This window comes from Hemitrygon akajei, chromosome 5, assembly GCF_048418815.1.
Source record: "Hemitrygon akajei chromosome 5, sHemAka1.3, whole genome shotgun sequence".
In the NCBI taxonomy this organism is placed as follows: Eukaryota; Metazoa; Chordata; class Chondrichthyes; order Myliobatiformes; family Dasyatidae; genus Hemitrygon; species Hemitrygon akajei.
The window spans coordinates 152,597,141-152,621,586 of record NC_133128.1 but is presented as its reverse complement, the minus strand read 5'-3'; the positions used below and the strand labels follow the sequence as shown (position 1 = coordinate 152,621,586).

The following is a 24,446-nucleotide window of genomic DNA, read 5'->3' as shown; positions in this document are numbered from 1 at the left end:
CTTGAGCCAAAGGCGAATCGTCTGGAACAAAGACAGGACGGGGAAGAGAACGAAAACTTGAAGGCAGCCGCGGATCTTCCAAAATAAAGGTTAAATCGTCCCGGAGAGTTATGCGAAGTGAGCCAGCCGCAGACGCCCAGGAGTCAGTGAGTAAAGCCCTTCGAAACCGCGCATCAATTGCCTGATAATATCTATCGTCGGAATGATAAGCTTGTTTGCAGTCTGGGTCGATATTCATTGCATTTTAATTGGTTTTATTATAGATCTGCAGTTTAATGCTCCTCGGACGCAACTGCCGACAGACACATAGGGTACTCGTTCAGTAATTTCCAATTGCAGCACGCTCCGATTTGCTTTTGCCCTCTTTCTTTATATAAAGCGCCGGTGGAAGCCAGAGTCTTTACCTCCAGTGTGGTATCATTTATTAACTATTTAATGCATAAAATATGACAGCTGCTTTCATGGGGCGGCAATTAATCGCTCAAGTTTTTTTTTAAAAAAGTGGCACAAGTTTGACAATTCCGAGAAAAGAAAGTCCCCTGAAATGGACAACCCTGCAGACGGAACTGATAGAAAGTTGGATCATTTTTTTCAGCCGCCAGCCATTCCTCACCAACCGGCCGGTTCTCCCCGGAACTCGGCGGTGTTCAGAAAGTAAGATAAAGTGAACCGGTCCTGCTATGCAGCAGAAAATGATACTATGCCCCGAATGCGTACAGCCCGGTACTTTCAGAAATTAATCCGTTCCAAACCTTGACCAAAATGAGAACGATCGAGGACATAAAATGTATAACCGGGCACCAATGAGACACGGCTTGGCGAATTGCGGAAGGACGTTCGAGAGTCGGCCAATATCATGCTTGTGAAATTACACTGTGTGTAATGTAACTATACCACACTGGCCGTTCTGAGTACGTCAGCCCGGGGTCAACTATCAATGGCAATAAAGTCCACCACAATCTGTGACAGATTCGCTTAAGCTGCCAGTTTTGAAAGCGTATATTTCAGGGGAGAAAGACAAGGCGCGAAACAACAATTAAAAAATGGATCCAAACTGAACAGTTTCTCTTTCTGATATTGTGAAAATTGTGGATAAGGCTGTTTCTATTCACACACTTTGCACAAACTTCAGCTGAACAGTCGCCTATTTTTTTCCCAACGAGCAATAACTTCTCTGTTTACAATGATATTTTATCGTAAAGATTCAAATCATACTTTGAATTTATGAAACTGACAATAAACTGAAATTAAGTCGGGGGCCGGTGGGTGAAGGCTGCAGTCTGCCACTGGTACTCACTCGTTAAGTCCCACAGCACCGCGGCTGGTCAGAGCAAACGGAAAAGAGCGTCCCAACTACTCACCTTGTTCGACGAAGTACAAATCACGGCTTTCCACAAGATCTCGCTAAGACTGAAATTGCTGATTTTCTATTGAAATGTTTCCGTAGTAGAAGCAGTATATTTAACGCAGCCGTTCGAGAAGCGTTCTGTAACATTTGAAATGCCAAGAAGCTGCACCGCGTCCTTCTGGGACAACTTGTCAATGTAAGGTCAATTCCTCAAATTCCCAATGAGGTGACTTGCTGGAGTGTCTGGGAATATTGCAAGGAGATGAGGCCATTGAATAGATTGTAGCAGTGGACAAGCGGGGGCAACTTTACAGAGGAGATTGCTTACTGTCCGTGCTTTCAATTTTCAATTCACTGAAAAGTTTATTGTAATAAAGTTGCATCTCAATAGGCTTTCGAAACCACTTAATGTGTTTATTTTTATAAAAACTGTCGTCAGTAGTTAGAGCACCTTTCTGTTTGATGCCAGAAGTATTTGATGTTAACTATGCATTTATCATTGACTCTTTGACAATAAAAACGGTGACAAATTAATCTAATGGTGATCTTGTCTTTGTGAACAACACACACAAAATGCTGGAGGAACTCAGCACCTATGGAAAAGGGTACGGTCGACGTTTCGGCCCGAGACCCTTGTGTTTGTGAAGATCAGATATGATTAGTTGTGTTTCTTTTGCAGTAGTTAATACCAAACGTGCGAAAGCCTTGGCTTCACACAGGGGTCGGTGGAAGTTCGTGGGCTGCTTGGAAGGGAACTCACTGGCCGAACTGGAACGTTCTGTGCAAAGTGTTCTCACACATCAGTTCTTTCATCTATTAACTAATGTGCTTCTCTTCTCTATTTCTTTTCGAGAAGTCCAAAGTAGGGGACCAACGAATTCCGGCTCTTTCACTAACTACATATCCTAGAAATCTTGAATAATGCACACAGAAATACTGGAGGAACTCGACGGGAAATGCCGTCTGACTTGCTGAGTTCTTCTAGTATTTAGCGTGAGTCCTGCTCTTTCACTTGCTGTTAAATGTATGGTTGTCACATGATGGTGTGAAACACCAGAACGGTTTTGCTAATAATTAAAAACAAACGGATGGTATAAACAGTTCTGAATGTATTGACTTGGTGGGGGACGAAATTTATTATAAGAACCATACCATGTCCAAACTGGCATAAATATACGTGTGTGCGTGCTTTCTATGTGCGCCAGTGTGCCTGCGTCTGTATACTAAAACGCATTTCAGTATACATACAGAACTGTGCAGGTACTTAGATATTATGTGTGTGCCCTTTGCATTACATCAGTAAGATCCTAAAAGTTTTTCTCCCGTTTTATATCAGAAATTTAGACGCCTGCACTAATCTTGTCAGTAAGTATTTTCTGTACAATTCGACTTTAGGTATTTGGTTTGATAATGCCATTAATTTCTGTTGCTATGGGTCGAATGAAAAGTAAGGAAAAGTAATTAATCCACAATAGTTGGGAATTGATCAATGAAGAAACCTTTAACTTCCAGATTTAGCATTTAAAGTCAAGCCGTCGATCCAGTAGCCCAGCTTGCAACCCCTCTGATCCACTGGGCCGTTGAATTGTGTTAATGTTGCATCGAATAATACGCTTAATTAAATAGGCGGTCATGCAGAGAACTTAAAACTTCAGAAATGGCCTATAAAGATTATTTATTAACTTTCACATTAACTGTACTAAATTTACAAATCCGGCCAGTTTATTTAATATCTGTTTCAGATCGGATGGAGCATATTTTGTGGAATACCGTGTTCAGATTGTTAGTCGCGAATATAGTAAATCAGCTTGTGTTTAAAAAAAAATTTGTACTGAATCTAGGTGCATCCAGAAACAAAGCTTTATCCTTAATTAGTGGACGAGTTTACTACCCCCTCCCACTTCCCATCCCACTCACGCCCTCCCCAACATGGGTGTGAATACGTGCATTGCACGGTGGCAGGTTACAATTTAGAGTTCTTTAGCTGCTAGCCAATAGATTTATTTTGGAGTATTGTGTTACCAAGTTCCCATCTCGGCCGGAGCTCTTTAGTATTGTCTGCTAGAGCTGTCCCAGCAAACTCCGACACAAGCCACAAAACGTGTCGAGGTAGGGACAGCATCAAACTACCAGGCCGAAAGTGACGCCGCACGCTCCGGGACGGTCAGGAATTGTTTCCAGAAAACAAGTTACAGTATCTTTAAAATCGATACCCTCGTCCATTCCTACTTAGATTTAATACATCAGAGATATTTCCTATTTATTCGTTTCATCAAAAAAGGTTTCCCCAAAACAAATAGGTGGAAAAATACTCACTAAAACAAACCATTGATATCAATTTAGTACTAAATAATGCTAGACTAATGGGAGCGCATTAAATAGTTATTATTCTATGCACTTCCACACCGGACTTCTCATGGTTAACGACCCTCCTCAAAAATATTGCTTAAACATTATGGTTGAAATTAGATATTCAAGTCTGGTTTGTATTCAGCTTCCCCCGCCCCGTCCCATTCCCTGAGCAGCCTTTGCTGTACTCTGCCTGGTGAAGTCGGTGCTCAGAGCGCCATCTGCAGGATCAATCATACTCATACGTCACATAAAAAAATCATAATTCATGAAATGGAAACGATTGTATTAGTATGACCATCAATCCTGATTTAGCCATTCTATTTCAAGTTAACAAATTCGCAGGACTGCATGAAACTTCGGGTGCCCCTTCAGTGAACCTAGCCAAGGTTGTAAAACATTTACCGTTCGTTTTCTTTAAGAAATTTTAAAAGTTCGAAGTCAAGTATCGCGCTAAGTGATACATTTTAGTGCTTGATTACTGAAAACATGGATTTTCATAAAAATATCGCCCAAAAGGAAACAACTATAAATGGAAGCAGTACTGTCTGCATCAATGTTAAAATGTGTGACCCTCGTCAACAGGTTTCATTTAATGCAAAATCTGACGTGACAAGCGTGTAATCTACTAAATAACACTTGTTAACTGCGAAAAAATGAATTTATAATATGCACACCTTTATATTATTTAAAGTCGTGCATTTTAGCAACACTCAGATTGTGCTGATACAGCAACTTAATAAACACGAGTTACTTCTTGCCACTGTTATCGACTAGTTTCGAAATGCGCGGGGCTATAACCCTGGCCTGTACAGTGGAACCAGCGCTGAAGGGTTGTGTTTAGAACTGGAAACCGTGCAGTGTTCCGCGAATAGACATTGAAAAGTCTACCATTTACTCTTCCTGTTTAAAACATGTTTTTATTTGGCAGTTCTTTCTCTTAGCCTCGAAACATTGACATATTGAGGTGCTCCTGGGTTTATTGAGTTCGGGCTACGGATTGTGCAATTTCAATTTCGAACTGTGAAGAGGAATTGTTGTGTGTGTATGTAGGTGCCCCTGCGGTGGTGTGTATTTGTGTGCATGCCTGTGGCATGTGTGAATGTGGTATGTGAATGTGTATTCATGTATGCCAAACAATTTCTTTTTAAAAGGAAGAAGCCTTTCTTGACAGAAATGCGACGAAACTCGAAAACACGTTTTAATTGTTTTCATCTTTTCAATTAAAAAATATAGTCCGAGTTCCAGAAAAGTGTGCATGATCTTTAAAATACTAATATAATGCTGCAGATTATGTCATTCACAGAAATGGCAAAGGTGTCACTTTACTCAATATGGCTTAGTCCACGAGCGATTATCTTTTAAGTAACTTACATAAATCAAACAGCTATTTAAGCATAACCGAGGATATTTTTATAAAACAGCCAACTGCACCAAAATTAATCTTAATTATATACCATAAGATATTATCCGACTTGGTACTTAGTTTTCTAAACGTTAACTGAAAAAAGTTGTGTAGATTTATTTAGGTTAGAGGGAGAAGTTTGAGTATAACAGTCTTTTCTCAGTTTGTTTCTCTCCCACATAGTATTAATTCCCAAGGACAATATAAATGTTCCTTGAAAGGTATTTGGAATAAGATAGGACATTAGGGTAACGACTTGTGTGATAGTATGTCCTTTCAAGACTGCAATTCCTACTTGTTTAGAGTCTCCTGGGAACGTACGACCCCTTTCCATGTGCACCTGTATAGCAGCGAAATAAACACGTTCATGGTCACTCAGATGTCGGTTCTTCCAACACAAACAGGCAACCTACGAAATGTACGAACCCTATGGGTTTTCCTAAACATTTGGTATATGTAAGCGTTTATGATACATTATATTTGAAAGAAAATTATTTTGATTGCGGATCAGTAAGTATTTCTGGTTATCGATCAAAAGGTGTAAACATGTACCACTGGCTATGAGTGTTATCTGTACGGGTAAATATTTCATAATAAACGATAATCTGTCCAGTTCAGGTGGAAGCCAGTGGCTCTGTTCCAACTGGCGCGCTGGACTAAAATTAATTATTGATGTTATTAATTTATATTATTAATATTATTGCAATGTAATATAAATTTATTAACCTAATTCGAATAATTATATCATTATAATATTAGTTATTTACTTCAGTTTATATTAATTCATTATTAATTATAATATAAATTCGCCAGTTTGCCCTTGTCCGAGGAATAGACTGTGGTCCACATGTGTTGTTCCAATGTCTGCAAATAATCAATCTTTCTCGAGACTACAAAGAATACAAAAACGTTTAAAGTCGGAAATATAATGCCGTTTTATTTCTCCTAAGATTTGCCTAATAAAGAAGAGGAACAATGTTCTCTGAATTTCTCATCAGCAATTAAGATGTTTTTCATATTTTAGCATATTTAATTTTTATTAAGGTAGTTTGGAACCACTTAGACTTGATAACAAACCGCATACTAAATACAATCCCATTAGAAATCGGGGGTCATCGAACTCTTTATTATGTGCCTTGAGATAATGGACGATTGGAAAAAGATTTCCTGGATATTTCACACTTGCGGCCCAGCAAACATATTTATGTGATAAACAACAAGAGGTTTATATATAGAGAGTACAGCAATGCGTATCAGCCCGTCCACAGTCTGCATTAATCCGATTACAAACAAAAAGTCCTCATGCCGAGGAAGCGACCGAAGGAAAGTTCCGATACTGGTTAGGACAATAATGCACCACGATACTTTTGTAGGTTTTTTTTTATGGAATCGAGAAGTAAAAATATTATACATTCAATGAGAATTCTTCTAAAACAGTTTTATTGAACAAATAAAGGCAATTTTAGACTAGTTTGATGAACGGCTGGAATGCTTGCAACGCGTACCTTATTGCGACTAATGTACTGTCTTTGTCCGCAGGAATAATTCTGTTGAACCATGAGGACTAATTTTATTTTCTTTTATACTTCTACCTTCTTATTGCCTCCACTGCGCCACTCAAAAGTTATTCAACTTTGCGAATCAGAATTTTAAAAATGTTATTTAAACAAATGGTTCCGGCAAGGGCCTTTTTAGCCCTAAATCCTCAGGACTCTCTCGACACAAACCGCCTGTGACTTTCCCGAGCTTCAATGTTCGGAAAGGATAAACGCTCTCCTACAAAACTTCAGCGTTTGGTTTGATATAATTAATTTGACATTAACGTTTTCCATTAAGAATGTTTTTTTTAATAATTATTTGGAAACTTTCGGAGAATATTCAGTTGTTGCAACTAGAGAAAAAAATTATTAAAATTTAGTTTAGGATTATGGATAGCCATTCCGTCCTATTCTCAATCTTTACGTTTATATATTGATATATAATGATTATTTTTTTCAAAGGCGTATTTTACAATTGTTCATAAACCACGACCGTAGGTAGCCGTGGTGTGGACTCGTCATTTCCCTGAGCAGGGACTGAAATTGCTGGGTGGTGATAACCGAGGTTAAAACACGGGTTTTCTGTGATTTCCTGTTGAATGGGGTAAACATAACGAATACTTGTTTCAGCTGGAATCTGTCACCAATCAATGCCGGACACAGCACAGTAATGTTTAACGGTCAGCGAGGGAAAATATACCCAGGCATTTATAATTAGCAACAACCTTTGCATAAAATATAAGGTGGGTGGTGGGTGGCGTTTAATTGCGTTCGTTTTCAATTATGACCAGCTATTTATCTTATACTTATCCGTAACCTCAGAGCTGAAACGGAAGCTCTGGAATACCGCAATACCAACACTCCTGACCACTTTTATTAAGGGATCCCTTCTGGAAACGCCTGAATTGAGTCTTGGCGTGTGTTCGGTTTAGCAATAGGGACGGGACGGGACGTGGAACCAGGCAGCGCAGATCTGGGCTCTTTGGCTCTTCTGCCTTTAGTGTGATCGCCCGACCAATTCACCCTTACTGATTCCAAGTGGTAAATCACCCTACTTACGTCCCTTCACATTTCAGAATTCCTTTGTCTCGTCAGTTATGCCAAATCCTTCTCACCACGTCTCCAAGCCACTCAAAGTCACCTTCACGGCCAATCTTTAAAACTGAATCTACTGTGATCTAAAGTGGCAGATTCCCTCAATTCACCCCTTCGAGGGGTTTTCCTCCAAACAAGTGTCTTATAAAGGCGGGAGAAGCCGTTGTTTGGAACAACCTGGACCGGCAGATCCCCCTTTTCTCCTCTCCACGGGTTTCGGTAACGAATTCGTCCAAGCACTAAACCGCTTTAAGGAACATGACACGGTTAATATTAAGTAGAAAACGGGAGACTTGAGGCTTCATACATAACCTGCTCTGGGGAAGAAAATGTGATTTAGGGCCAATCGACCCCCAAACCCAGCTGTGACCTGTAGTGGGGAAAAAAACTCTTACAGCGGATAACTTTTTCCGACGCTATAACTTTTAAAAATTAGTATTACGAATTAATGCATTTCAAAATTTCTTAGAAAGAATTCGTGAAATGAAGAGGGATGCAATTTCTCTGATGGCCGAACAGTCCCCCATAGGGCAGATGGGAGCGGTTGTACAGGGGTTGACTGGGAATTGAATGCCTACCAGAAAGTACTCCAATTGGACTCATTTAACAGAAAGATTTACAGGAACAAGGATACCTAGAAAGGAGAAAGGGCGCCGGGAAAGAGAAATGGATTAAAACAAAACAACCCAATTGGAAATCCCTACAGGCGCGTTGGAGGAGCGATCGATTTACCTCAAAGGTTCGATGCCCCACAGTTCTGGCCGCATCGAGACAGCTACCGCGCTCAGTATCTGCCTTCGCAGCTAATCCCTTTGTGCTCTCAAAAGTAACTTTCAACAAAAACTCACTTGATCTCAAACGTAAAACAAACGTGATCTAGTTATTGGCCCCCGGTTACTTTCCTCCGAGTCCCTGGAGGATGTCTCTAGCATCTCTCTCCGTACAGGTGTCATTGGTCAGTTCAAGGGCAGACAGCGGAACCAGCGTATTCCTGCAGTAAGATCGTTTTTAATGGCCATTTGTAACAGCTGAGAATACCCGTCACCTGACCCTTGACCTTCATCTGTTTGATTTCACACTTCATACTGAAATGTTTTTTTGCTCGTAACTTTATATATATCTATATATGTGTGTGTGTGTGTGTGTGTGTATATATATATATATATATATATATCGCAAATCTAATCGATACTAAAACTTCAATGAACCTAATTTATTTTTATCGAATCGCATAACATTCTGGCTGACATCTGTCCGTCACTCACTAACAAATTTTGGACGAACGGATCTAACAATGGTTGTCTTTTTCTTACTGCTACTCAAGGAGTTACAGTTTTTTTTCTCAAGTGCTTGCCTTAATGAATAAATCTTCAACTTTACAAGGATCTACACATGAGAGAAATCGGTATTATTAAATATAAATTTTAAACTATAGCAGCTTCAATAAAGCGTGACATCTCCGTCATTTGTCACCGAGTCGTAAAAGCGACAGGCGGGACACTCCCGCAACATGGAATTGCTGGACCGTGTGCGTTAGTCTAATCATTTCAATTGGGTCCAAAACAAAAGCGAAAAGGAGCGCAGCGGGTAAATTTCGTCCCTCTTATATTCGTTTCACTCTCCAAACACGGAGTCAATCGCAAGTTTTCGGCGCTGGACTTTCATTAAGTTTGCTGCAACGCCCCATTCCGAATGAAAAGTTCACATTGCCTGCCCGGCACTTTTTTCTTAACTTCACGTGAACGAAACAAAGATTAAAAACACTGCCAATCGTGAACATCGGCGAGAATTAAAGGTGGGAAATTGAGCTGTAGGCGCTGCTGAATTCTCGCAAGACGCCTAAGAGGCACGAACACCTGACATAAACACCTCACATGGCTTCGGAAATCATTTTCGCAATAAACCCGATTCCGATTAATATTCAAGCAAGTGAACACAACTTACACCCGCAAAGTGCTGAAGGAACTCAGCGGGTCAGACACCAGCCAGGGAAGTGAACATTTCGGTCTGAGCCCCCTCACCAGGGTCCAGCATCTGCAGAATTTCTCATGTTTGTTACCTATTGAATCCAGGCCGTGTTTCTCTAAGTACTAATCTGCCTCGGCTATTCATACTTGTCAATTCGTGGGGAATTAATTTGGACATCAGAAATAATTTGTAAAAATATTTTAATAGTAATCTTTTAATATTAAAATACATTTAATAGATAATTGACAAAAAGTGTCAACGCTACCAATATAAACCAAACGAACCACTGTCCGGAGCCTTCTGCAATAAATTAGCAATTCTCTGTGACGCTATTTCCATTAAGTGCTATGAAGATACAGCGGTGGGATTGGCCGGTTTCATTTCTTTATGAAAGAGCAGATCAGTTTCTATCGAACCCTGGTCTACCCGTTCTGTTTGGATGGAGCCGTTTTTGATAATGCAGCACAGTGGCTATCTAACCTGTTTTCTCATAGTTTTTTTTTGGGGGGGGGGGAGAGAAGCGAAACGTGTATTTTAATAACTTTGTTTCAAAAGCAAAACATTAAAATTAAGCATTGCTGCAATTTGCTAATCTGCGTTTTGGCACCCGCTACATCTTGGGCGGTCCGATTGAAAAGTAGGAAGCAAGCGGTGTGAGCAGCAAGGCAGAAGAATGGGCTGAGCTGTGGGATTATGGTGGAATAGAACGGGACAGCCGGTCAAATTAATAACTTTCGTTATTGTATCATGAGAGTTATGCAATGCCCCCTCCCCCCTCGTTATTGTTACTCCCACTTGACAGCCGTATCTAAGTTTCTAGAAGCATCAGTTTATAAACTTACATTATTGTGACTCGTTTTAATTCCCCCTTTCGGTCATGTCAGCTAAGACCATTAAGTACTTTTGAAGGGTAGTCAGTCTCTCGTGTATTCTAAGAATCCCAGCAACCAATTACCGTTCAGCAACCTCATACAAATAGCAACGTGATACTGACCAAATAATTTGATTGAGAGATAAATATTGACCAGGATAATTTTCCTGTTCTCGGTAACAGCGCAACAGGATCTTTTACGTCTGCTGGACAGAGTAACCGGTTTCACATATCAAGGACAATGTTTTTGGAAACGTTGCACTCCCTCAGGACTGAATTAGTGTTGGTCTGCATTACAGTACTGGAGAAGAACTTGGGCTCTACAAACGTATGCAGCGTTTTTCCCTCCACTGATTGTCCAGAGTGCATTGCTTTCGAAGGGAGGTCAACGTCATTACCAAGATCGGATAACCGGTGACTACAGCAAAAATGAATATAAAATAAAGTTGGATTCAAGCACAGGAAAGTATTTCACAGAACATGACGAATGCTTGTTATATTTTGACAAAGAATGCAATGTTGCTTTGTTTAAAGTGCAATCAATGTTCTAGCGGCATGAGCTAAATTGTCAACTTTAATTTTTCAATTTTCTTATATTCGTAATTAAATCAATTTTCTGGGGGCCTCAGTGGAGTTCCTTAATATCTCATTATGAGTAAATGCCGGAGATCATGCAGCATCTATGGAGAGGAATAAACTATCGACGTTTCAGGTCGAGACCTTTCATCGGGACATCATTATAATCTCATTATGGGTCATTTTATATTTTCTAGTTTCTTGGATCCCGACTTGTAAATTGTTGAAATACACATGACGCTAAATCAACCCGGCACACACCACGAGGTTTTGCCCACCCGAATCACTTAGGTCTACCATGCGCAATAGGTTTCTCCTATCAATTTTCTGGTGAAGAGGCTTTCACCTGAAATTTCAACAGTTCTTTCCACAGATGCTGCCCGACCTACCTAGCCGTTTTCCCGGTATTCTCTCTTTTTTAAATTTCAGATTTCCAATGCTTGCCGTATCTTGTGTCAATCATTTATGCCAACATTTAACATATTACAAATATTGGTGAAATAATGCATCCGGATCAACAAACAACCGTCTGAAGGAACATCGCGGTTCCAACAGCGTCTGCGGTGCGTAGGGGTGGAGAGGAAGAACGTCGACATTTTGGGTTGAAATCCTGCGTCCGGACTGTCCTGATGCAAGACTTTGACAGGTGGAGTAACCCCCAAGGGACTGGCACATCGTTTGCCATTGTACTCTGCACTCATATCAAACTGAGAGGAATGCTGGTATGATTTGCATGCTTTTGCATATGACCTTCAGTTAGAGGGTCTACTGTCACCAAGTTGGCAGTGCTGTCACCAGCTTAGCAAGAAACTTCCAGCTCCTAAGTTCCTCTCTGGTACTGTTATCCAGACCAACACTCATATCTTGATTCATAATATGTTATTAACACTCTCTTGAAATCTAGTTTTATTAAGAACACAAGAAAGTGGACAAAATGCTATTTAACTCAGAATGCTGGGTCATTGAAACAAAGAACATAAAACATAGAACAGTACAGCACAGGAACAGCCCATGATGTTGTACCAAACGAATTCATCTCATGATGCCCGATTGGACTGACCCGGTTTGCCTGCACATGGGTCACGTCCCTCCATTCTCTGCGCATTCAGAATCAGAATCAGGTTTATTATCACTGGCATGTGTCCTGAAATTTGTTAACTTAGCAGCTGCAGTATAATGCAATACATGATAGTATAGAAAGAAAAAAATAGGTATAAAAAAGTGAGGTAGTGCCCAAGGGTTCATTGTCCATTTAGGAATTGTATGGCAGAGGGGAAGAAGCTGTTTCTGATTCACTGAGTGTGTGCCTTCAGACTTCTTTTCTGTACCTCTTTCCTGATGGTAGCAATGAGAAGAGGGCATGTCCTGGGTGACTGGGGGGGGGGGGGGGGTCCTTAATAATGAGGCACTGCTCCTTGAAGATGTCTTGGATACTATGGAGGCTAGTACTGAAGATGGAGCTGACTAACATTTACAACCTTCTCTAGCTTCTTTCAGTCTTGTGCAGAACCCAGCCCATACCAGACAGTGATGCAGCTTGTCAGAATGCTTTCCATGGTAGCTCTATAAAGGTTTTTGAGTGTTTTAGGTGACAAACCAAATCTTTTCAAACTCCTAATAAAATATAGCCGCAGTCTTGCCCTCTTTGTAGCTGCATTGAATTGTTGGGCACGGGTTTGATCCTCAGAAATCTTGACACCCAAGAACGTGAAATTGCTCACTCTCTACACTGCAGATCCCTCTGTGAGGATTGGTTCATGTTCCCTTGACTTACCCTTCCAGGGGTTCATAATCAGCTCTTTCATCTTACTGACATTGAGTGCAAGGTTGTTGCTGCGACACCACTCCGCTAGCTGGTATATCTCGCTCATTCATTTGCAATATACCTGTACATTGCTGTCAGCTTACAAACTAAACAATGCAATGTTATATCCTTCATCAAAATACAACAAACATTCATTATTTCTATGTAAAGTATCATTTCCATATTTATGTCCAATTTTAACTTCACTTGTTACCCATTCTTGATTTACTTTGGAGTAATATTCTTAGTTTATCTCATACAGTATATAGCACTCTAAGCAGTTCCTGTAATGTTATACTGTAATGGCATCAGCTGAAAGGGAGAATGCAAATTAAAGAACTAGATATGTTTAGCGACCTCACCTTAAACTCCTGGAATTACAGTTCTATCCACTGAATGCCACACTTTGAGTCACAGTGATTAATGTCACACAGAGCAATGGAAATGCACTCTCATTGATTGGATGCTGAAATAATTGATCCTGAAACTATTGCCAACATGTTCTGAATGAAGTAACAAGTTGAAAGCTCCCATTGAGACCTTTGCAAAGTTAATCTGTTGGAAATTCTGTTAGCTATCATAGAGTGAGACGGAGTGTAGTTATACAGCATTTAAAGCCTGCGATTGATCATTCCAGCTGGTAACACTACAGTTCCACTACAGTCAAATCAACATTCCTGCTGACACCAGCACCCTGTGCAGGCATGGTTACAGTTTTTTTTGAATGGCATTACCGGCAGAAATTAAAACTGAAATATTTTGAGACAGGGTAGATGCAACCAAAACCCCTGAAGCTTCAAAATAATCTTTTCCTTTTCAGTCACAATGTGTCTGGGTAAATGGATTAACTCAGCACTTGATAAACTCAATCATCATTACAACAACTGTTTCAACTGAGCCTCTCTGGAGAGAAGAGACCTGGGTCCTGAGGTACTTCACCAATTCAGTAGAAACCTTTAATTTAGAGTGATGCAAAAGGAAAGGATTAGTGATTCTGCTGAGGAACAGCTGACATACTTTGACTAAAATTAGAGTATCTGCAATGGAGGTTAAACAAGCTGCCTTCCCTTCTAAGCTGTTGTTCAATTTATGTAAGATATTGCCATATATCCATAATGTCATTATATCAACATTACTATGCTCCCACCTATCCTTTACCATTGGTACAGATTCAAGGATTTGCAAAATCTGAGAACCACAACAAAGTCTCTATGGCTTTCCCAAAGAGAACGCAATACACAATCAGATATCTGTGATGCATATCATCTCCTCTGTCTCCTCTACCTCACCTTCTAGAACAAAACCAAATAGCTCATAGTCCTATTTGGCTTTGAGATTGGGTTTCCCAGTTAACGATCTCTATCCCTTCTCCCCACCACCTACTGTGCCCCACATCTATAATTGCCCCTTCCAAGCCTACCAAGTTTACCCCATCTCATCCCATGAATTGTATAAATCTATGTTATCCATGAATTTCATTGTCTATTGCAACTCAGCCACTGACCAACCGTCCTCCATTCCTAGTCCCAGAGTGAGCAAATGTGACTCCCCTTTCCCTGCTCCAAAGTTCAAAATAAGTTATTATCAGAGTATGTTGTTGTAGCTCCTTTCCACACCTTGTGGTGCATCAGGCAGCAACCTTGCTGTTTCTTCAGTATTTTTGCCTGTTTTTGATGAGGCTGAGTTGCTAGCTCGACGCTCAACCCAGCAAGGATAGAAAGCATGCAAGGAGCCAGCTGGATTTGAACCCGGGACAACTCGCCTTGAAGTCCAGTGCCACTACACCACTATCCGGCAAATGAAGTATGTATATGTCATTATATACTATCCTGAAATTCATTTTCTTGCAGGTGCTTCACAGTAGAACAATGAAAAACCATAGAGAAAGGCTGACAAACAACCTTTGTGCAACAGAAGACAATCTGCGAAATACAATAATAATACATGAATAGATAATGCTGAGAACATGATCTGTAAAGCCCTTGAAAGTGAGTCCATAGGTTGTGGAATCAGTTCAGAGTTGAGGTGAGTGAAGTTATCCGCATTGATTCAGAGTGTATACAATGTGGACATAAAATGTGTTATAATCACCCCTCTCCATAAAAATTAAACCTTCAAGCTTCCTTCCTTGCAAGTTACCTCTCCTCCTTCAACCTTTCTTTCCTCTCTAGGGTTCTTAAGCAAAGTTTGTTTTTACAGGTCTTTGCCCATCTTATTCAGATGTGAATCCTTCCAAAAGTTCTTATTTTTCTGCAACAGGACCAAAACAATCTGAGTAAGGTCAGTAAAACAAACTATATAATTGTGACAAATATAACCTTTCTCAGTTCATACTTAGAGTAATACAGCATAGAAATAAGCCCTTTGGCCCAACTGATCCATATCAACCACAGCATCCTCCCTGCTAGACCCAGTTGCCCACATTCAGCCCATAACTCTCCAAGACTTACCCCTCCTTGTACCTATCCAAGTGCCTCTTCAATGTTGCATTTGTACCTGCCTCGACCACATCCTCGGGTAGTTCATTCCAGGTACTCATTACACTCTGTGTAATGAAATTCTATCCCTTTGACAGAATATAACATGCTCTCTCCATTCACTGCCTCTGTTCCATCAGCTGATGGCACCAACCTCTTCTGCTTTCCAAATAGGTAGAATTTGTTGTTGGGAATGAGAAATGATTTTGAATTATGTTTCATACCAAGCATAATTAATTTGTGTTCGACCATCTACTTCATCCTTAGAAACCAGAAGGAAGTCCTGCTAAAGGTCATCGCCCGAGATGTCGACTGTACTCTTTTCCATAGATGCTGCCTGGCCTGCTGAGTTCCTCCAGCATTTTGTGGGTGTTGCTAAGATGTTCTAAGAGCCTGCTGGAGGCAAATGTATGCCTTTTTGAAGTATATTGAAACCTAAGTCTGACAACTGCATTATGCTATTTGGCTCTTTTCATTTGGTTTCCTTTTTCACACAATCTACATATTAGTTAAAATCTTGTGTCAGTTTGTAGCACAATCCTGTTGTTCATTGTGGTTCTCCACATTCCAGAGAAGCCCCATTGGAAAACTAACATTCTAGAACGGGCTTGTTAGTTCAAATGCTATACACTGATATCAGCACTAAGCAGCAGTTTAGACTCAATGGAGATGCAATCTTATTGGGAATGACCAGATAATACAATGACTTTCTTTATCCATTCTGGTTCTTTTTTCCCCCTTTTACCATTTTATGAATAAGCTTTGAAACTCGGCTCACCTGTTGTAGATTTAACCCATTCCAGATACAATAAATATTTATGTTTTACAGACAAGCATAACTGAACTATCTGAAAGAAGTACTCCAGGAGATGACTTTGTTTATACCAATTGATGTAGATATTGTTGCATTCTAAATTAGAAAGAACATTCGATATAATCAGATCTTCTATTCAGAAGCTAAGTGTAATTTTACAACAGGACTACGGACCTGGGGTCAGTTTGTATATATCAGAAGTTCGCTTACGTCAGAGGCTCACTGATGAGAGGAACTGAGGAATAACATATTGACGCAACTATCTGACCTTTGCTCACCATAATTTAAGCAAATCAAATTACTGTAAAAGTCTTCAGAAAAGCAAAATAACTTGTATATATATCCCTTGCTATGAAGAGTCAGGCAATCACTTCCACCATAACTAATATAATTAAATTTGCTTTAAAGAATTAATCTGCTCCAGAAAAATGCTTTTCTGTAACACGTACAGTCATGAGGCCAAACCACATGGCCTCGGCTTTGAATCAAAAACAAATTGATGTCATTTCAGAAGGTGACAAAAATATCTGATCAACCGCAGGTTTTCTCATGTTTATAATCCAGTCCCAGCAGTTAGTGCATTTGTAAGCGTAACATTAGTTTATCTAGGAAAGATAGAGTTGCCTCAGAATCAGAGCAGTCCAGAATCACAACATTGATTCTTGGGATGAGGAATCTCTCCCACAGAGAAGACAGTCAGTTAGATGTGAGCGTTCAGAAGACAGATAAGTGATATATGAATCTCGAAGGCATTGACTAGGTAGATCCCAAGCGATCGTTTGTTTCAGCTGAAGAGGCTGGAAATACTGGGCAGCGTCTCAGGATAAGTGGGCTGGAAATTAGAATTGTGATGCTCTTGAGTTTATTTAAGTAGGAGGCTACAGGATTTGGAATTTTCTACATCAAAAGGTCCATGAGTCCATGCTGATGGCTGCAAATGACAGGTTTTATTCGACAGAAAGTGAAACAGGAAATTCGGCATAAGAACAGGATCAGTCAAGGTCTAACTAAATGAAGGAGCAGGTTGGAGAGGTCATGGATCCTATTTACAATATTTTCCTTATATCTGTGTAATGCACTGTAAGGTTTCACTGCTAATGTAATGGTTTCTCTGTAGCAGCAACGTTTGGGTTATGACTAGAGATCTCCTTCTGCTGTCCATCGATTTTCGATGATAACTGAGGCCTGGGCAAGGTTGTATGGAAGACCTGCAGTTGCCCGTGCTGCAAGTCTCCCCTCTCCACGCCACCAATGTTGTCCAAGGGAAGGGCATTAGGACTCATACAACTTGGCACCGACGTCGTCGCAGAGCGATGTGCATTGCTCAAGGACACAAAACGTTGCCTCAGCTAAGGCGCAAACTAGAGACCTTCAGATCACTAGACCAACGCCTCAGCCACTTGGCCACGCGCCACACTATACTAGAGATAACGGGGCTATCCGATGAGAGGGATGTTGTTCTTTCTTGTGGGTCTGAAGCAGGGATTTCATGGTCTTTTGCCGGGGAGAGACGAGGAGAGAAGACACGAATGGAGAGAGTTGGTAGACCGCCGGACGGAGTGGACTTGGAGCGAGGGTCTGAAGGTCTGGGATGCTCAGAGGAGGTTGATGGTGGACGAATGGCCTTATCAGTGAGCTCCAACATTGCGCATTAGACTGTTTCATGAGAATGGGCTCTTTTTCTTTTTTTGCCTCTTTACTAACCATACAGTCAAATTAAGAATTACAAAGCTCAATCGTTTAATCGCATATTGTGTACTGCTTGTTATTTTGTGGTACTGATTTGTTAACAGGGGACACATCGCACAGCATCCACCCAAACAAGATTTCTTAAATTTGGCCAGGCAAGGGCTGTCTTCCCCTAGATTAAGCCACTTGCCGAACCAAGAGTTACATCTGTTATAAATAAGCTATCAGTGAGTGACAGTGGATTGGATTATTACCTCGTTACTGATGATTGAGAGTAAACTGAGGGATGGACTAGATTTGTCTTGTTATTCATGGGTGGGGGAAGAAAACACGTGGTTAAAAAATTACACTACTGTGGTCGTAATTTTACAAGGTGTCCGGTGGAGCTGCTAGTTCTGGAGTGCTATTCTTTCGAGCTCAAGCTTGGATGCAGTCTGGTGTTACAGGCTTTGCTGTCCCAGATATTCACAACCTATACTTGTCATGTGGAGCAAATGAGGACGTTTCAAGACTGACTTTCTGGATATTCGAGGTCTCAGGAGGAAGCTGAGGCAAGTTGTTTACCTAGCCCACTGGCAGTCCATAGTTGCAAAATGTTTGGCTTGTCTTTACTATTCTCATGCTAGGCCCTGTCACTGGAAAATAGGGATCTGTGTGGCTCTTCCTCCTTCCCTGAGCTGTTAGTTGTTTATTTGTCCACTACGATGATTGACTGAAAAGCATGTGGTAATTTACATAATCCAACTCCAGATGTTCTCCCCAGCAATTAGTAAGAAGTGCAAAGTGCATGAGTCATGTCAAGCATTTTAATTGCCGGACACTGTAGCAGAAACACGAATCTAAGCAGCATAGGGTTCACAGGTGAGATACAATGTGCAATGGTAAAAACTAATCTTTTTTTTTAAACTTTTTTATTGTTTTCAAATTTACAGAATAAATGTGTATGAGAAAAAAAATGTTACCCAGCCCCCCTCCCCTTAACCCCTCCCCCCTAACATCCCTATTAAAAAAAAGAAAGAGAAAAAAAAAGGAATGCCTGGATATTGGAGGGTCCCCACATGCTCCACGGAGTTCGTAATAACTTTAGTGTATATATTTATTTCTTTCCCCAAGTAACCAATTATTTCATCTTCGGAGCACCTATATATTTAATCCTGTCTTTTGTAAATAAGGGCGCCAAATTTTCAAAAATGTTTTATATTTATCTCTTAAATTGTAAGTGATTTTTTCAAGTGGAATACAGCCATAAATTTTGTTCTTCCAACGATCTATACTTAGATATGTATCCGATTTCCAAGTCACTGCAATAGCTTTTTTGGCTACTGCCAATGCAATTTTTATAAATTCTTTCTGATATTTATTCAATCTGGATATCGGTTTTATCCCTTCAATATTACCTAGTAAAAGTAATATTGGGTTGTGTGGAAGTTGTATTCCAATAATTTGTTCCAGTAAAACTCTTAAATTTGTCCAAAAAGGTTGAATTTTAGAGCAAGACCAAGTAGAATGTAAAAAAGTACCAATTTCTTGGTTACATCGAAAACACTGATCAGATAGATTTGGGTTTAATTTGTTTATTTTTTGTGGTGTAATATATAGTTGATGTAAAAAATTGTATTGCACTAATCTTAATCGAACGTTTATTGTATTTGTCATACTCTCAAGACATAGTCTTGACCAGTTTTTTTCTTCAATTTTGATGTTCAAATCACTTTCCCATTTTTGTCTTGACTTATGGACTCCTTGTTTAATTGCCTGTTTTTGAATCAAATTATACATACAAGAGATAAATTTTTTAATCTTTCCTTTTTGAATTAAAGTTTCTATTTCATTGGGTTTTGGTAGTAACATTGTTTGACCTAGCTTTTCTTTTAAATAAGCCCTTAGTTGAAAGTAACAAAAAAGAGTGTTGTTTGATACTTTATATTTATTCTTTAATTGATCAAATGACATTAATATACCTCCTTCAAAACAATCTCCTATATATCTAATCCCTTTTTGAAACCAATTGTATAAAAGTTGATTATCCATTGTAAAAGGAATAAGTCTATTTTGGATTAAAGATCTCTTTGCTAATAAGGATTTCTTTGTCTCATCGTCAACATTTATCTTATTCCATAAATCAATCAAATGTTTTAATATAGGAGATTCTTTCTTTTCCCGTATCCATTTAGATTCCCATTTATATATAAAGTCTTCTGGTATATTTTCTCCTATTTTATCTAGTTCTATTCTGATCCATGCCGGTTTGTCTTTCTCAAAAAAGGATGCAATAAATCTAAGTTGATTTGCTTTATAATAATTCTTAAAATTTGGAAGTTGTAACCCTCCTAGCTCAAATTTCCATGTCAATTTTTCCAACGATATTCTTGACATCTTACCTTTCCAAAGAAACTTCCTCACATATTTATTCAGCTCTTGAAAAAACTTCTGGGGTAATTGTATTGGTAGTGATTGAAATAAGTATTGTAATCTAGGGAATATATTCATTTTTATGGTATTTACTCTACCTACTAATGTTATTGGTAATACCATCCATTTATCAAGATCTTCTTGAATTTTTTTCAATAGTGGTAAATAATTTAATTTGTATATGTTCTTTATATCATTATCGACTCTTATACCTAAATATTTTATACCATTTGCCGGCCATCTAAATTGGGTTATTGATCGACATTGATTATAGTCTCCTTTAGTAAGAGGTAAAATTTCACTTTTATCCCAATTTATTTTGTAACCTGATACTTTCCCATATTCTTCTAATCTATAGGATAATTTACGCAACGATTGCAATGGGTTTGTTAGATAAAGTAGAACATCATCAGCAAATAAGTTAATCTTGTATTCTTCCTGGTTAACTCTAAAACCCTTAATATCTGGGTCCATTCTGATCAATTCAGCTAATGGCTCTATCGCCAATACAAATAAAGCAGGTGATAATGGACAACCTTGCCTAGTTGACCTTGTTAACTGAAATGGTGTTGAAATTTGACCATTTGTCACTACTTTAGCTTTGGGATTAGTATTTAAGGTTTTAATCCATTTTATAAAAGATACTCCTAATCCGTATTTTGGTAAAAACTAATCTTTGCTAAATTCTACCAAGGAAAGGAAGAGATTCACAAGGACACTGCCAGGACAGTCTGAATTATAACGGGAGACTGGATAGGCTGGGTATGTTTTTCTTGGAATATAGGAGATTGAAGGGTGACCTTACAAAGGTTTATAAAATCCTGAGGGGCATAGACAAGGTGAATGGTCACAGTCTTTTTCACAGGATAGGGGAATCTAAAACTAAATGTAAGAAATAGATTTAAGGTGAGAGAGGAAAGATTTAGGAACAACTTTTTCCACACAGAGGTTGGTGGGTGTATGAAATAACATCCGGGGTTGCAGAATTAAAATGTTTACAAGATGTTGGATAGGAAATGATTAGAAGGATATAGGTCATATGCAGGCAAATGACACTAGCTCAGGTACACCACTTAGTCAGCTTGAACATGTTTGGCTGAAGGACCTTTTATAGCTTTATGGCTCTAAAACTCAGAAGACAGATTTTGATGGGTTAAGAACTGATGTACCTGTATCTTCAAAACCTGAAATGGATTTAATTATGATTAATGACATCACAAAATATACATTATTCAAAGTTAATATTGACTGAGTGTGACTCCACGAATATATCTTTAAACATGCAGCTGCTATTTTGGTGCTTTTGGTGATGCTAATAGAAACAATTAATTTGTGTAATATACTTTACATAAGTGGACCTCAAACCCCGCTTGTACTAGAAATGTCAGCTTGCAACATGCTACTGCTGTCGAGCCTTTGCACCATTTAAGATTCACCCAATCAGAGAAAGCCAGCTCACAATCACAGACCGCAAGCACTTATTCACTTCATTCCTCAGCAAGCTGCTTTGGAAATCCGTGGTGTCAGCAACGCACATTTGAGCCAGCAATCATAAACATAAGATATTCTGCGGTTGTTGGAAATCCAGATTAATACACACCAGACTTCACCTATCACCTCCCAACTTGTACTCCTTCCCCTCCCCCCCCCCCACCCCCCACCTTCTTATTCTGGCTTCTTTTCCCTTCCCTTCCAGTCCCGATGAAGCTCAGATCAAAATGTTGACTCTTCATCGATGTTGTCAGACCTGCTGAGTTCATCCAGCATTTTGTGTACATTTGAGCCCGGCTCTGATTGCACATTAATTAAATGGATTCATTTACAGAAACTATATGTCATACTGTATAAACTGCACAAGCTTACATGCAATGACTACATCAATCTTCTGATTTTTTTCTAAATGTACTCTGTGACAGACAGAAACATAGCCAACCTCTTCAGCGCCATTCTGTTGTACCTGTTTTCAGTTTTGCTTCTCCCACATGATCTAGTTCCTGAGATCCAGCTTCTTCTCCTTCACTGGGTGAAATGCTGGGCTGCCTAAAAGCACAGTTAACAGGTTAATGTTTCCTGTGATGGTCCCATGGTCTCATTTCCAGGTTCAATGATCTATACACACTGTAGGTGTTATTCGCTCCTCTCAAATTCTTGGCCTAAAGTACTCAATTTAAAAATTGAGTACTCTTGAAAGGTTTGAACATGCATTCTTCCTGTCTAAATTAAGAATTAATTTAGTCTCTGCAAATGAGGTATTATGTAACTGTAAATCTATATTTTTTTTACCAGATATATAAGGAGTGTCAGAATCTCTTTAGGACAGAGATGAGGAATGTCTTTAGGCAGTGGACAGTGAATCTGTGGAATTCACTGCCACATGTGGCTGCGGAGGCCAAGTCATTGGGTATAGTTAAAGCAGAGGTCGATATGTTCTTGATTAGTAAAGGCATCAAAGATTACAGGGAGAAGGTAGGAGAATGGGGTTGAAGGTGAAAATAAATCAGCCACGATCAAATGGGATAGCTGACTCGATGGACTGAATGACCTAAATTCTGCTCCTATGTCTTACAGCCGTATAGATTTGTGGAGAAGTTGAATCCAAAGGTCAAAGAAAACATTAAGATTTATGGCAGACGCAGATACTTATGTGGAGTTATCTGTTCCTTAGTTGGTCACCCCTCAGCCTAACTCCATATTGAGGCTGTCCCAGACAAAGTATCACTGATACTAACATGTGGTGTCCCGGGGCATTAAAAACAACACTGCTTCCAAATCAGTAGCTCCCGTGCATCAGTATTTGCCCTGTGTGATGCTCTATTAAAACTTGCTCTTTGAATTGACTTGAACTTACAGGTTCACCTGCATTGTAACTTCAGCATAACCACTAGAATATCTTGGATTTATAACCTGAAACAGCGATGCACCTGTGTCAGGTGAATATTACTCTTCCAGCTGAGGCAGATGAGTCCACCAGAAACTGAAAGTTACACCTAAGCTTCTCATTTTAGTTCTGATAAGCGCAAAACTTGATTCACGGTTTCTTTGAAAATGTAACAGTAGATTTGAACTTATTCCTCAACCGCTACTGAGGATATATTTTAAAGCAAAGATTTCTTTGAAGATTAGACGTGATCATCAATACAGTTTTAATTTTAACCACTTGTTCCTTTATATCCACTTCCTTCAGGTTCATTGCAAGACTTGCCTCTGTCAGAAACCTACTCACCCTGAACACTCAAGAACAATAACCTAAGCTGATCAGCCAATGAACACTGATGGATCAGAGATGCTGTTGTTCAGATGAATTGCCAAATCAGTGATAGATCCATGTCATGATCGCAATGAAGATTATCGTATCCTGACACACCTTTCCATCGTCTTTCATTCAAGCAACAGTACAACAACAGATTGTTATTTTGGGGAGCTTGACACTATCACACTGTTATCCTGACTGAGGGGCATTTGAAATTGGCTACAATACATACAGTGTGCTAGAGGAGCTCAGCAGGTCAGGCGGCATCTGTGGACGGGAATAAAGAGTCGACGTTTCGGGCCAAGATCCTTCATCAGGAGTGGAAAGGAAGGGGGGAAGAAGACAGAAGTCAGAGTCATTGGTTGCAGCCTTAAATATCTCATCAGCTGGGACATCCCGAAGGAGACTTGACTGGAGTTAAATAATAAAAGATATCTGCATTTCTTTCACTTCAGTGGTCCAATATATATAATTAAAGGGGATGGTTACAATTAAGTTAGGAGATTAGTTTTTAAAAATAAATTGCTCAGATTTGCACATCTTTGAAAAAAAACATATTCCATTGCAAGCAACAAAGTAGTGGTATTTACCCTGCAGAGATGATAAACGTAGACCACTGTTAGTTCACACAGGACAACCTGCTCAGGACTGCAGGATAATGCTGCTGGTCAATTTGCTGCCTCATATCTCCAGCAAAGCAGGTTCGATCCTGACCTTGGGTTAATCTCAGGGTGCAGTTTGTATTTTCTCCCTGTAGTTTTCCCCCAGACTCTCCAGCTTCCCCCCACATTCCAAAAACATGCCGATCATTAGGTAAATAGAATACAATAAATGACTCCTTGTGTAGGTG

At 39.6% G+C, this 24,446-nt stretch overlaps 1 protein-coding gene and 1 long non-coding RNA gene across 8 annotated transcripts in view; one reads left to right on the top strand and one right to left on the bottom strand.

Moving 5' to 3' along the window:
* satb2 (SATB homeobox 2) overlaps nt 1-1,865 on the bottom strand; it is a 242,449-nt gene extending 240,584 nt beyond the window's left edge. For 3 of the 6 annotated variants that reach the window (XM_073046920.1, XM_073046909.1, XM_073046919.1), the window contains exon 1: nt 1-814. In XM_073046920.1, the coding sequence (XP_072903021.1) occupies nt 1-238 (238 nt within the window). In that variant the 5' untranslated portion in view covers nt 239-814. Of the gene's footprint in view, nt 816-1,361 lie in introns of those variants that run through there. The other 3 variants (XM_073046915.1, XM_073046910.1, XM_073046911.1) reach the window with 3 other exon arrangements.
* Nucleotides 18-24,045, top strand: LOC140728336 (uncharacterized). Of its 2 annotated transcripts, XR_012099051.1 has the most exons (5): nt 18-146; nt 14,805-14,979; nt 15,154-15,234; nt 15,699-15,839; nt 23,531-24,045. It is a non-coding gene; the product is annotated as an uncharacterized lncRNA (long non-coding RNA). The 2 variants fall into 2 exon arrangements; XR_012099050.1 differs by lacking the exon at nt 15,154-15,234.
* Nucleotides 24,046-24,446: the final 401 nt, after the last annotated feature.